Source organism: Kogia breviceps, chromosome 17, assembly GCF_026419965.1.
Source record: "Kogia breviceps isolate mKogBre1 chromosome 17, mKogBre1 haplotype 1, whole genome shotgun sequence".
NCBI classification, from domain to species: Eukaryota; Metazoa; Chordata; class Mammalia; order Artiodactyla; family Physeteridae; genus Kogia; species Kogia breviceps.
In genome coordinates this window covers 53,468,444-53,483,983 of record NC_081326.1, presented here as the reverse complement: position 1 = coordinate 53,483,983, position 15,540 = coordinate 53,468,444, and the positions used below count along the sequence as shown (strand labels likewise).

The 15,540-nt window shown below is 34.9% G+C and overlaps 1 protein-coding gene across 7 annotated transcripts in view; it reads left to right on the top strand.

Moving 5' to 3' along the window:
• Window positions 1-15,540, top strand: part of CSMD3 (CUB and Sushi multiple domains 3) — a 1,102,347-nt gene that overhangs the window by 1,044,415 nt on the left and 42,392 nt on the right. For all 7 annotated transcript variants that reach the window (XM_059042775.2, XM_067017123.1, XM_067017122.1 and 4 more), the window contains 3 exons: window positions 1,465-1,641; window positions 11,796-11,975; window positions 13,566-13,739. In XM_059042775.2, coding sequence (XP_058898758.1) covers window positions 1,465-1,641; window positions 11,796-11,975; window positions 13,566-13,739 — 531 coding nt within the window. The remainder of the gene's footprint in view (window positions 1-1,464; window positions 1,642-11,795; window positions 11,976-13,565; window positions 13,740-15,540) is intronic.

Below are 15,540 nucleotides of genomic sequence, written 5' to 3'. Positions count from 1 at the left end.
TCTGACTGATCCAGAGTAAACATAATTAAATCTTTACAAGACTGCCTAGAGAAGGAAATGTTGAAAAGCATTTGAAAATGTCTGAAAAATATTTTTCAGAATTAAAACTTTCCAGAAATTCCACTTTCAGAAACTTATCATAAAAATAGGATCAATGTACATAGTTGTATATATAAGCTAGAGTATATTATAACCATAAATGATAGAGAAACTAAACTAAATTAAATTTCATGGTTATCAACAGGTTAGGTAGATTATGAATACACACATAATGGAAAACTCTCCAGGTACTGACCTTTATGAAAGAAAGATGCCCTCATTGTAATGTGCAAGATGTATAAGTTTTCTGTCTACACACACATACACACAAATATACAGCACCACTACCAATGATTGACAAAATTAAATATTTAAGATGCAGCAAGAGATATACGTGGTACTTTCTGAAATTATAATTACACTTCATATTCGTATAGATAGCAAATTCTGTAAAGTATTAAGATGCCTTCTTATACTACAACAAAATTAGGTACTGCATTTGACATAGGCTTGCTTTTAATATATTTTAAAAATTCACTTATGCCATTGATGGCAAATAGTTAAACATAATACAGAATAATCATATAAGTCATTTGTGTTTGTGACTCCTATTTAGGATACATTGAAAACTTAATGAAAATCATTCCTAGAATTTAGTGACTTTGTTTTTACCCAGTTAATTTTTTTGTATACTTTGGTCCAGAAATAGAGATTATAAAGTTTTAGTGCAAATCAGTTATATACTTATATAAATAAAAACATACATGATGCTTATAATATTTAAGTGTATGTTTTATATCTGTTTTCTTACAAGTATAATTATAGTAAATCAGTGTATATTTTATATCTGTTTTCTTACAAGTATAATTATAGTAAATCTTACATGAGCCGCTTTTTTTGTGTGTGTGGTACGCGGGCCTCTCACTGTTGTGGCCTCTCCCGTTGCGAGGCACAGGCTCCCGGACGCGCAGGCTCAGTGGCCACGGCTCACGGGCCCAGCTGCTCCGCAGCATGTGGGATCTCCCCGTACCGGGGCACGAACCTGCATCGGCAGGCGGATTCTCAACCGCTTCGCCACCAGGGAAGCCCTAGGCAGAGACTCTTAAAAGCCTTCTTTGAAAGACTTTGTGTTACCCAAAAGCAATACCCTCAAGTAATTACTATGCAAAGTTTTTACCAAAACGACTCACAAAATTCTTTAAAAAGTAGCTTTTATATGATTTGTATCCCAGTAATTAAATTAATAAGATCAATATAAATTCATCTTGAATTTCTACTCCTTATAAAAGAGAATTCAGTGCTTATTTTAGAGGATTTTATCGCTCCTTTGGACAATCTGAAACAATCACTTAGTCCTTAACTTTTTGTGAGAGGATTCCTAAATGCACTATTTTTATATATACTCTTAACCATTTTGTTTTATAGCTGTACAGTGTGGTAACCCAGGGACAACGGCCAATGGAAGAGTCTTTCGGATTGATGGCACAACATTTTCTAGTTCAGTCATTTATTCCTGTGTGGAGGGATATATCCTTTCTGGACCTTCAGTTAGGCAGTGCACAGCCAATGGAACGTGGTCTGGAACTTTGCCTAACTGTACAAGTAAGTTTCTTCTCAGTATTTTGAAATATCACTAGGTATGTGAAAAATAGTTATATAAACATGTATGTGTGTATTTTGTAATTAATCAAACCAGGCAAGGTTTTGAATATTTGTATTGTCCTTTACGTTAAAAGGTGATGATAGTGTTATGGTTCAAGTGTACACTAGTGAGTTTAAGAATCAGTTGGCTTCCAGGGTATTACACTGGCAGAGAAAAGAGGGATCACAGAATATCAGTGCTATTAAATGTAATTTTACAGTATGTTAAAAATAGAGATGAATTATCAGCTATAATCAAGGCTAAAAATACAAGGAATGTACTTTTGTTTTGCCAATCTAGCACATATGAATTGTTGACTTGGTTTCTGAAAAAGCGGAGTGATTATTTTTGGGTTCATGCACTATTGTCAGAAGTCCTGGTGGCTGATTTGCCCTCTTGAGAGGTTAGAAAATGTGGCATTTCAGAGATTCAGCATCATAATGAAATTACCCACTTGATGGATTTTTTAAAATGTATTTAAAATTACTAAATAAAAATTAATGCCTATATATGGAAAAATAGAATTTATTTAGCTAATGATAATCTATCCGTTGGAAAATCACTGCTGCTTATATTAATTAAGAAGAACTGCAGTAGCATCATGAAAATCATGAAATTTTTTGAAAAGAAGAGCTATTTTAGGAAGTGTTCAGAGACTCATTCGAGGAGTCATGAGACTCCTTGAGTGAAATAGGCTCTGAGGAAACTAATGGAAGTTTCTTGTGTGTTGAAATTTGAACAGATTATACTTTTGCTGTAGAGGCAGTCATTAAAAGTCGTTTGTGAATATTAACATAAATGGGCATAAGTAAAATTTGTAAATGAGAAGCATGTTGCTTCCAGGATCCGAAAAGATGCTGGTCTTATTTTAATGTTGTGGTGTGGAAAAGGTCAATAGTTCTTGACAGTGTCAGTGGTGGAGCAGCCCTTGGCTGACCTAGTAATTCCCAGAAATTTACTAAGAAGGCAGGCCTTGTACCATGTTTGGGTGAATGATGCATCCCCCACCTTTTTCTTTAGCTCCTTTGTGAGTATTTGTATTTCCTGAATAAATAGCTGAAGTAATCTATTCAGAGGAGAATGCCATCAAACTAATGCCATGTCATATCTGTGATTCTTGAGAAAGTTAGTTGTAGTTAATATCTTTCCTGAAAACTGTTGAGATACTTCATGTATATTGTGTCTCTTCAAAGGTAAAGGCACAGTATGGCTGGCAGGTTGTTGAAATAAGCATTGAAGAGAACATATCAGCCAAATCTGCAACAGCAAAATATTTCTCAGTTGTTGATTTGGATCAGTAACAAGTTATATTCCTGACCTTGTGTCAGCACCAGATACTGTTACATCTAATCTTTGCAAGTAGTTTTTTACTTCACCTTGGGCAGTTTTCTCATGGCTTAATCAGTATTCTGCCAAATAACTCGAGGAGTTTTCTCCCTGTGTCTCCAGAGATCTGTGTGTGTGTGTCTTCTCTTGTATTCTGTCTCACTAAGTCTATCCACTTTGTTGTCTCCTGTCCAATCCATATTTTCAACTCAGGGAGTCTGCCGGGCTCTGCATGGGGTCCTTCTCCCTGTGCCACAGCCTGGAAACTCTCTTGGGGCAGTAAGACAAGGCAGTCATAGCACTCACCTCATTTGTTTCCTGTCACTCAAGCATCACTGTGCTTTGCTGCCTGATGAAACTTGTATTTTTTTTGAGGGGGGTGGGATTGGGAAGTTGTTTCAGATGGAGAGTAAATTCTTCCCTGTTTCTATCTTGAAGGAAAGAAGTCCTCCTACTTACTTTGAAAATGTCTCATTTTTAAAAATACTGAACATTCTAACAATTAAGAAATATGCTTTACTGTTTTCATAGTACACCACCCCAATCTGAGCCTTTAAAACTCTTACCTAGTACCCTTTAAGTATTAACTCAAACGGCACATTTGGCAAAAGCCTTCTTAGGGAACTTCGTCCTCATATCCCTTTTGGCTAAAACTGAGTTCTCTACATTGTATAACTCTTTTATGGAAGTTCCTTACATCACTAAACTATAAACTTAATAGGGCATTAGTAACTGGGGCTGTTTATATCATTGACCCTCTAGCACCTGATACATAAATTGACTGAGTAAATAGTTGTTGACTGACTCAAATATCTCATATGAATTTTATTTTAGCTATTAGTGCACATGACTTACCATTCCACTCCATTTTAAAATACTTGCAGAGAGGGCTTGTAATTTATAGATAACATAGCACACAGTATATAGTATGTTTTCAATATACAGTTATGAAAAAGAAGGAAATAATGAAAATATTCAGAATAAAGGAAATATACTGAGTAACATTTTTTTTCACATTGAATAACAATTTTTTTATTCATGGATAAATACGTAAGTTTTTTTTTTTTTTTTTTTTTTTTTTGCGGTACACAGGCCTCTCACTGTTGTGGCCTGTCCTGTTGCGGAGCGCAGGCTCAGCGGCCATGGCTCACGGGCCCACCCGCTCCGCGGCGTGTGGGATCTTCCCGGACCGGGGCACGAACCCGTGTCCCCTGCATCGCCAGGTGGACTCTCAACCACTGCGCCACCAGGGAAACTCCCTAAGTCTTTTATTTAAAGTATTTTCCAACTTTAGTAAAGAAAAACACATACTAGTTAAGATTGAAAATTAGATTAAATTTTTTACTGAATTGTTTTTGGTTTTCCTTAGGACTTTTTAAACAAGTTAAAAAACACTCAATTCAACATAGACCGGGAGCAAATAACATATCAAAATACAAAATCTCTTTATTATGTCAGTTCTTCAAGGAGAAATATTGTGTTGAGTAAGGTATTTCAAGCATTAGCTTTTAAATGATGAATTGCTGTTAAACTAGAAACTGAGGATTTTAACAGTTGATTTACTTCACAGGCAGACACCTCAGTAGCAACCCAAACCAAAAGCAAAAATAAAAATATCCTTCAAAAAAAAAACACAGAGAGAGGTTTCAGTGGAAATTAAAACAGATTAAACTCCTGTAATTAAAGAATCTAACATACTGAAAATTTTATATGTGGTGATCTGTTGTTGATTAGAACCAGTGTTTCAGAGTCCTTCTCATTAATTTGCAGTGGAAGTTAATTTCAATATATGATTGATAGAATCATGTAATTTTGGAGCTGGAAGAGATTGTATCATAGACTTATATGCATAGGCCAGGAAATTGAGGCACCAAATCATTTAACTGATTTACTGAATACTGACAGAGCTTACCACTAAACAGTTATTTCTGCCACATAAATGGATGAAATTTCCCATTAAATTAATTGTTTTATTTCTTATATATACCAGAAACATTAAATTCAAATAAAGTATATTTTAAAAAATTTTTATTTAATGTAATTGCCTTTTGTAGGCATTATTTTTCTAGTATCTATATGCAAGGACATAAATATGAATTTTAAATGAATTAAATTAAATATGAAAAAATTTAAAGTATTGAACTCAATTTCTAAACCAAATTCCTGATTCCAATTTTTGGAAAACCCACCTAAAGAAAACAAAACCTTCCTTTTTTGCTTTTCATTCAAAGTGTTACTATTTCTATTCAAAATAAATAAATTTGTCATTGCTTACCATTTGTTAGGATTTATGTTAAGTGCTTTACAGAAGTTCTCTCACTTAATCCTCAGAACAAATCTATAAAGTATATACTATTATCCTTTCTATTTCACATTTGAAGAAATGGTATCTTACAGAGAAAATATAACTTTCTTTCCTGTGCTAACACAGCTAGTAAATGTAGATTCTAAGATTTAAACTCAAGTCTTTTTGACTCAGGAAGCAATGTTATCAAGTTCACTTCATTTTCTCCTTCTGTATTTTTCCTCCTCCTTGTTTTCTTGCTTTATTTCCTATTTTTTTTTAACCATAGTCAAATATATTTGACATGATATAAATATAGGGCATTGCTTATAAGGCATATGGAAATGTTTTGTTAATTTATAGCCTATTCCTCTCTTACTTTTCCAATTTGTTTACATTTACCAATTGGAGTTCTGCAAAGTTATATCATTTTTTAATGAGCTGACCACTTGTAAAATTTGCGTTTGCTCAACAGTACTTTCCACTTAAAATTGCAATTTTCTCTATATAGCTTAGCAATAATTTTTTGGTTATCTCAAGATGAGAGTTCAAACATATAGTACAGGTATGTCAATAATAAATCTAAATCTTCCAGGAGATGAAATATTTTAATATGATGAGTCAAAAGAAAAGAACAGGAGTACTGTTGAATCACATATATTATAATTGATAATAGGGATCTGATAGATTTAGGACAGTATCAGTTGAAAGAGATAAAATCAACAAGATTTATTATATGACACACATTTCAATATAGGATGATTTGAATGGGAAAGAATTAATAAAAGTCTTAAAATATAGTTTAATAAATCATCTAGTTACAGTTGTTGAATGAAAGTAAAATATAAAGAATTGAATTATATTTTGATTTTTTTTCTACATTTTAAAAATAAAATTTTGGTTACTTTAAGTGTTTTCCCCCTCCGTCACAGGGCTAGTTATCCTTAGGCAACTAGTACCTCCTGCATAGTGATAATCAAAGGAGTGATCCAATTTTTAGAATATTGTTTTATTTTTAACTTATTATAGTAATATAGTTTATACAAAATACAGTTTAAATGAAATAGAGAACCATGGGTGTATAATATAATTGGATGACTTATGGATTCAGTTAATAAAATATCATTTACCCAGAACCTATCATAGAGCCCTTTGCCAGGAACCGGCACTGGTCTCTAATATCTCACACACTGTAAAGTAGCTTTGGCATATCAAGCATTTTTGCCCATTGAGAATTTCCTACCAGAGTGATTTGCAAATATACCTTTTATTTGCTTGATTGCCCAACAGCAAAACAAACACACACACATGCACAAACACACACAGAGTTTTTGTTCTTAAAAAACTCCTTTCCAATCACATGTGTAGATGTGTCACCTGTGATTTTCCTTATCCATTTTCATGATTTTAGAAAACATTTTTGGAATAAACATAATTTAATAATAATGGTAATGCCCCTACTTTTCTTCCTCATATCTAGCCTTATTACAGATATTGGTAAAAGGATAAAATGTTCCTCACATAAATTCTAACTGCTAATATTCTCCAGCTTCAGATTATGGAGGAATTGAGAAATTGTACACTTAATTAATCTTTCTCTAAAAATATGCCTTGAAACCAAGAACTCTTCCCTCTTCTCTATGCCTATCCTTCTGCATCTCCAGACAGGTCCTTATTAAACCCACCGCCAGTGCTGGAGTATGAAGTTTCCCCCAAATAACTAATTTTCTCACGGGTGATTAAAAGAATATATCATGAGATCAAAACCATGCATTCAAATATCATGAACACTTTGGCAGAGAAATTATAAATGTTAAGAAACATCAACAGAACTTAAACCAAGCTGGAAGGGAAAGATATTTGCTACAATACCAAGAAGCTCGTAACAGTGTCCTGATTTTAAGATTTGGTGAAGTCCCCTTCTGTAATGTTCAGACTGAGAGAGAAGATCTAAAAACTGAGCACAAGTAAATACTCATTAAAAACATATATACATTTTTGTTAACACAGAAACCCTTCAAGATATTAATAGTATGGAAACATTATCTTTCACAAAATCTAACAGGCAGAGCCACCTCTGGTACCTAGGGCACATAGTGTTTGGGTAAAAGATACAATCTGTGCCAGGACAGGGCTTGTCAAGTAAGGATTGGCTGTCAGGTCTAAAGAAAAAAAATATATATATATATGTATGTATGTATGTATATACATACATATATATATGTATATAATTTGTTTCTTGGACTTTTTTTTAACCTACCAGGACTTCTGCTTCCAAACTGATCAATGCCCTGCATCCTACAAGTCATTTGGGCCAGGGACAGCATACTGAATCATATCCAGTGATGAATGAAACTACGGCTTTTTGTTCCAAATAACCAGCACAGAAATGGCCCTTACTCAATCTTTTTTTACCAACCTGAGAATTCTCATGGATTTTTTTTGTAGAGGATAGGTCAGGGAGCTGGGGTAGTCTTACACAAGAGAAAGCTGGGAGCTGTCCAGGCATGAAACTGGGGGAGATGAAGCTAAAAAGTCATCTAAATCTTCTCAAGAAGAGAGAATTATCCTTCAGTGCAGCGGTTCTCAAACAGGGGTGATTTTGCTTCCCAGGGGCAATGTCTGGACGTATATTTGGCTGTCACATTGCAGGTGACTGGGATGTGCTATTGGTATCTAGCAGGTAGAGATCAATGTTAAACACCCCCCCATGCATAAAGCAGCCAAGAATTATTGGTCCCAAATGTTATACTGCCAAGGTTAAGGTTGAGAAAACTTACCTTACTGAGGTATAAAAAGGAAACTAACTTTTGCATTGGGAGATCGTGTAGAATCAGAAGTGTTACCAGGGAAGTGGCTTGAGCACCTTTCTGGAACTTCATTGTGCTACAGAACTCTGTTCTGGACTTGAAACCCAGTAATAATGTCCAAGCAAGCATCTCCATTGCTGCACTGTGTACTGTGGGAAAATGATGAGATAACTCAGGTATCAGTCACAGAGGTTTGGTTACATGAATCATACTGCATGTATATCCATGCAAGGGAATATCATGTCATTAAAAACAAGTTAGGGCTTCCCTGGTGGCACAGTGGTTGAGAGTCCGCCTGCCGATGCAGGGGATGCGGGTTTGTGCCCCAGGCCGGGAGGATCCCACATGCCTCGGAGCGGCTGGGCCCGTGAGCCATGGCTGCTGAGCCTATGCTTCTGGAGCCTGTGCTCCGCAATGGGAGAGGCCACAACAGTGAGAGGCCCGCGTACTGCCAAAAATAAAAAAATAAAATTTAAAACAAGTTAAATGGATCTATATGTATTAACATGCAAAAATGTTCATTAGATATTGAGTAAAAAATGAATTCTTTTGTAAAAGTGTGGGTAATGTGATCATATATTTTTTAAATGCATATTTTTAATGCTCATTTAAGAAGTTAAAAGAGAAAGTAGTTTTGAGGTGGCATAGATTGACTAGAATTACCACAATTATGTTTTATATTTAGCATAGAGGTTATATACTTAGATTTATCATAAATGATGCCAAATAAGCATCAGTTACATGATCGAAGCTAATGAGAAAAGCTCCCACAAAACCAAAATCAAACCTTTCAAACAATTTATGTGTTTTTGAGAATTTGAGTTGTTTAATCATTCCTTACATACTCATTCACTCATTTATTCTTTAAACAAATATTTTACTTAATCTCTTATGATGAGTCATGCCCAAGACAAGGCTCAGAGAATATAGTAGTGTAGAAAAAGGACAAAATAACTGACTTCATGGGGTTTATTGGGTTGTGGGTGTGTGGATGCATGCGTGTGCGTGCACTCTTGCTGTGTGCATAAGGGATTTGGTGACCTTAGAAAAGATTCTCTTGCGTTAAGCCACAGCACGCTGTTGTTAGGCAGGAATGTCTCTGAATTTTAGGGGAAAGCCCGAAAGAGCTACTATTCTAAGGTTTTGCCTAAAAAAACCGGAAAGCCTCTTTTTGTTGCTGAAAACAAGCTGGTGGTGACTGAATTGACTTGTGGAGCAGGTGCTGTTTACAAAGATTGTTGCTGTTGGAAACTTCCTCTTTGACCTTTGCTTCATTATGAAACCACCAGAACAAATCCTTCTGAAGCTGTTGTTATCAGGCATTTCATTCATGATGCTGCCAAGATATGCAGAACTCTTCCTCAGTGCTTCTCTAAAATAAACCCTCTATCCTCTCTTTCAGTGGCTACATCTCACTCAGCTCATGTGCCTTAGGACTGGGTTAGCTGTTCTTTCTTGCCAGAATTCTAATTTCAGTCTGTAAAGCGCTGCCCAGAAAACAATAACTATCTGTTGGTGTTCTCTTTAATTTTCCTTCTTCTTAGCTTTGAATCTAGATTAAAAATATAAAAGAACAAGTAAAATAAAATAAATTGAAGTCTTAAACTCCTTTTTATATTATTACGTTTTAAAACTGCAAAAAGAATTGACATTTTATGGTAAACAAGCAGGATTTGATTTCCTATCCAACTCAATTGTACGATTTAAAAAAATATTTTCCTCGTCAGTTACTAAAAGAATTAAAATCATCCTATATACAAAACTCTTATTAGGAGTCAGAAACACTCAATGAGTGTGATTTCAGCAAACTCTTCAGGGCTCTCAGGATTACCAGGTGGAGTGTCATGAATATTATTCTTTAATTTAAATGTCATCATTCATGGTCCTAGATTTCTTAGGCTCAACAGATTAGAATAATATGAACAAAACCTTGACATTCATAATTTTAATGGTAAATTAGTAAATACAATATAATTTAATGTCATTAAGGTCTTCTATGTCTTAATCTTTTTTTAGTCTTTAACCCTAGACTTCCAAAATGGGAACTATTAATTAATTACTGTTAATTCAAAATAAAAATGAGACAGTATAACTTAGATTTACCTGGTAAAATTATTTGTCCTTTTATGATAAAAAAAAATTCAAAAGGCAAAAAAAATCCTAAAAGGCAGGTATGCTACATGTTTTTTGTCTCCAGAAAAGGAAAAGTGATGTGACCTTTTGTGTTTTCCTTTTTCTCTTAGCCACCAGAAGCATTTAGCCAAGCATGCTTAAATCATGTTTCTCAAAACAGCAAGTGCTTTTGTGGCTTATATATTATCTCTGTTATGCCTTGTTCTTAAATGCCATATTTAGACTTAATTCTGTTTCCTATGCTGTCACCAGTCTTTTTGAAAGTTTTTGTGTGGCATCATTTTATAAATGAGAATATTATATATGTAATTTGAGACACCTTTATGGACCAGCATGATTGTTAGAATCTCGTGCTCAAAAGGCTCCTGTGATTGGTGTTTAATGCTCTGTGATCACTGTTTCAAAATTCTTAATAATTTAATCTTTGAATTTGTGTTTTATAATTAAAGCCCACTGGGACAATGGAGCATGTGCTGAAGATTTGGAGAGTCTGCTCTTGTACAATTTGCCTCCCTGCCTCCCTGTCTTTCTAGGATGGGTTATAGGCCTTTAGCTCCCTACCACCTGGTGCCCCTGGCCCTGCCTGGCCTTCCCACTCCCACCCCTGCTCTGGGCCACTGATGCTTTCTGCCCAGCCGGTCCATCATGTCATTAGCAGAAGGAGGCTCACATTGCACCTTTGTTCTCCACCCCTTTGTGGGGTCTTGGGTGCAAGCGTGGGTGGGGCTGCTTGGAGTTGGCTGTACTCACGGAGTCCTGCGGCAGAGCAGGGCAGCAGCTAACCCTTTCCTAGATTGGTGATACAAGGCAGATTTCGCAAGTACTTGACAGAGGCCTCTTACTCACCCCTAACCCAGGAAGCAAGCACATTCCAGAGTGGAGGCTGCAATTTCTTGAGGATTGTTCTGTCACTTGGGATGGCAATGAGATGATGGAAATGGGAAATGGATCTCTCTATCCCTAGCTCTGGCATTTTCATTTTCCACTAGGCCCACAAATTATGTATCTGGCCCAGTATGTGATAAATTCACATTTTATAGTTTATACATTCTTTCATTTATTCAATAAAATTATTATTTTTGCACCTAGCCTTATGTTAGTTAAAAACTATGATAATATCCGGTTCAGCAGCACTGTGCAGAAAATATACTCTCAGTCCAGCAAGCCTGATAAATTAGAGATTTCAGTAACCATATATAGGAGTATAAATTTCAAATATTATGTTAGAAATCTCGATCCTATAGGATAGCTTCTCCATGATTATTTAATTCAGGTTAAAAGAGGTTACCACATCAGAGTTTTGTTACAACATAGTAGCATATTAACCTGGCCTTTACTAAATGACAGTTTCTGAGCCATATGTTTAGAATCTGTAGTAAGTAACTGATCATAATCAGGAATTGCCAGTATGTGGTTTAAATATGCTTATGTTTTATCATTAAAAATGAGCATGATAACTAATTTTCCCTACTTTTATATTAAATATGCCATATGCCTACTATTTATTTCCATTAAATACATGCCACATTAACTATCTGCTCTTCCAATCCAATATTGATAGTAATCAGTTGTGGAGACCCAGGTATACCAGCCAGTGGACTGAGATATGGAGATGATTATGTGGTTGGACAAAATGTTTCCTACCTGTGCCAGCCAGGCTATACAATGGAATTGAATGGTTCCAGAATCAGGACTTGTACAACTAATGGCACTTGGAGTGGAGTAATGCCAGCTTGTAGAGGTATGATAATGATTTCTTCAATATTTATAAGTGATAACTACCACATATTTTCCTGCATTAATATGCAAATTTAAAGTAAATTTAAATAGTGTTTTTTTGTATTGTTTCACTTTTATTTTGGTACCAAAATTGAGTGCTTTAAACCATATAGGTAATAACATATAAGATTTTAAAACATTTTAACAAAAACATTATATCTCATTGTAAGTAATGATAATGAACTGTCATACAACCAAAATAACAAAAATATCATGTTCTTTGATATGTAATCACCATCAACATTTATATCGATTGATGAATACTTAAAAGAGAATATAACCATAATGAACTAGAACTTTAACTTGATTATCTACCTGGGTCAAGTTATTCATGGATGGGAAGAAAAACTTTCTATAATTTGAAAACAATCAGCCTGAATTGTAGAACTGTACTTTTTCATAAAAGGTAAACCTGTTTCTTTAAAGAATGCAATCTAGAAGTAATATTTTATTCAATATAGGTGTACATTTACTACTTTATGCTATTTGTTTTTCCATTGGAAATATTTTCATAATTTTTTGCCAATGCTTTTATTATTTGTGAAATACTGTAGATACAATATCAGATAATTTATACTGTTTTATAGTAATACTGATTGTTAATCATCGAGATTTCTCATTAAGGTGCATCTCTAAATGCCTATGAATTGTCAGTTTAATATCTCCCTGACGTAATCTAACACAAAAGAATAATACCAATGTGTGTCTTTTCTTCTTGGTTACACAGTTTCCTAATCAGATAGATCACTATAAATATACAGTTAGTCTGTGAAAACATATGAACAGACATTTTATATTTTAGAAAATATTTCATACATTATTAATTGATTCTGATAATGACAATGTTATACAACTCCCAAAATTTATTTATATACGTTGCTAGTCATCAAAAGAAAATCATTCCTCATTTTTAGATTTTGTAATTGGTACCCCTCTTTTTCCCGTCACCTCTGTCACCTTATCTAACCCATCTTTGCTTGAGTACAACTTAATTTTAAAAATGAATGTTTAAAAATTTTATAATGCTTTTAGAAACTATATAATAAGTTTCAGCATATGAATCTAAGTGGTTGATAGAACCAATTTGGATATTTTAATGAGATACATAATCTGTGTTTTCAAAAATGTCACAGAATTACTCCCAAATTCCTTGCTACAATGCTGACACTTTATATAGCCAAACAACCCAGCTCTTCAGTCTTTCTAGATGTCACTGGAAAATAATTTTATATAAAACCAGTAATTTATCAGTTGCAGTATTCTGGATAGAAGGTCACCCTCTCTTTGCCTTCCCTTCAATGTCAGAAAGCTTGTTATTTTGTAAGAGCCTATCTGACAACCAGTAGCCGTTATGTTGCCAAGAAGTAGTCACATCCTGGAAGGACTAATTCCAGGGATGTTTCAGGAATACTACGAGATGAATAAAATATGCCATACCATATTGTCCTCCAAAAGGTTAAATTAGCACATATGCCTCTTCTAATGATATTTATTTTTTTTAACACCAGGATATTTCAACAGCTGTGTCTAATCATTTTTAATGTAATTACAGCTGTTACCTGCCCAACTCCTCCCCAGATTTCTAATGGAAGGTTGGAAGGAACAAATTTCGACTGGGGCTTTAGTATTAGCTACATCTGTTCTCCAGGCTATGAACTATCCTTTCCTGCTGTTTTGACCTGTGTAGGGAATGGTACCTGGAGTGGGGAAGTACCACAGTGCTTACGTAAGTATACTTTCCATACTTAAAATTATATGTTTTCACTCTCCTAGAGCTACTTTACTGTGATTACAGCTGTTACATAATTGTTTTCATATTTTTCTAGGACAAATATGAGATTGTTAAGCTCTTTCCCATGCATAATTAAAATTAAATTAAAATCGGCATTTACCAGTGTAGCTATTTTTTATGCAATCCAACCATTATGTTCCTTCTGCTCTAACTTTGCGGCTAAACTGCTTTGTTTGCAAAACACACTATACATTTTACACGTCTTGTTTTTTTGGGTGATGTCCTCTACTCAGGTTTATGTTCCTTAAAGGCAGAGATTTTTGTTTTTGTTCACTGTTGTACCTCTGGTATGCAGTGTAATCCTTGGCAAGTATCAAACTTAGAATGCTATAGTAATTAAGACATTACAGCATTGGTGCAGGGATAGAAAGTAAACCAGTGTTAGAGAATAGAGAGCACAGAACCATTTATTGATACTTGATGTATTATAGAACAAATCAGTGGGGAAAGAATGGACATTTCAATTAATGCAATAAGGCAATTCGTTTACACACACACATACACACACACACACACACACACACAATCTTTTTCTCACACCAAATAGCAAATCAATGTCAAATCATTAGGGAATTAAATATAAAAGTTTTAAATATTACAACACTACCTAAATGACCTTGAAGTAAGAAAAGATCTCTTAAAATGTGAAAGCTCCACCCATAACTGAAAAAGTGGAAAAAATAGGCTACCTTATTAATTTTAAATTTCTCATTTTAAAAGGCCAATCATAAACCTGATAGTTTATTTGAAGAGCTTCCTATTAAGTGATTGCAAATACTTGGCATGCATACCACCATTTTGCTGGCCCATCAGATCATTCATATCACATTTGCTACCGAGAGTATTACTAACCAGTTTTATTGAGCATGAGAGATAAAACTAATTTACTTCTGCAGTTGTGGTCTGTTAGACTTCAATTTATGCAGCATCTAAAGAAGCTCCTTCTAGGTAATATGATTTATTGGAGTGTGTTCCAAGCCTCAAGGTTGATGTCACACAAATTGACCCTTAAAATTCTGATGCTAAGGATCATCTTAAAACAGACCAATGTGTTCTGAATGAGACTAGATATTCTATAGCTACTTCAGAATAAACAGCGACAAGGGGATTTTACAGAGATGAGCTTACGGTAAAGTTTGTTTGATATGAATGAAAAAAATCTCAGTCAAGAAGTTTCCTGGGGCATCCCTGGTGGCCCAGTGGTTGAGAGTCCGCCTGCTGATGCAGGGGACACGGGTTCGTGCCCCGGTCCGGGAAGATCCCACGTGCCACGGAGAGGCTGGGCCCGTGAGCCATGGCCGCTAAGCCTGCGTGTCCGGAGCCTGTGCTCTGCAACGGGAGAGGCCACAACAGTGACAGGCCCGCGTACCGCAAAAAAAAAAAAAAAAAAAAAAAAGTTGTTTCTTGATATAATGATTTATTTTTTGATCTATTAAAATGCAAATAATAATAAAATACTTACTATAAACATTTAAATTGTAATAAATATCCAAATCTAATAAGGCTCACTTTGTCCCAGTTGCTTTACTTATATTATTTTTAGTACATAGAACTCCTGGCTAAGTATGTTTAGTCATGACATTTTAATAGATAATTGCATGGGCTCAGAGAGGTCAAATTGTAAGGACACTGGGTAACTCTGCCATCATTTAGGGGACCAGCTACATTATTGTGTGGCCTAAAGTCATATTACTAGTAAATGGCAGAGTATGAATTCCAGTTCAGAGAAGGTAGA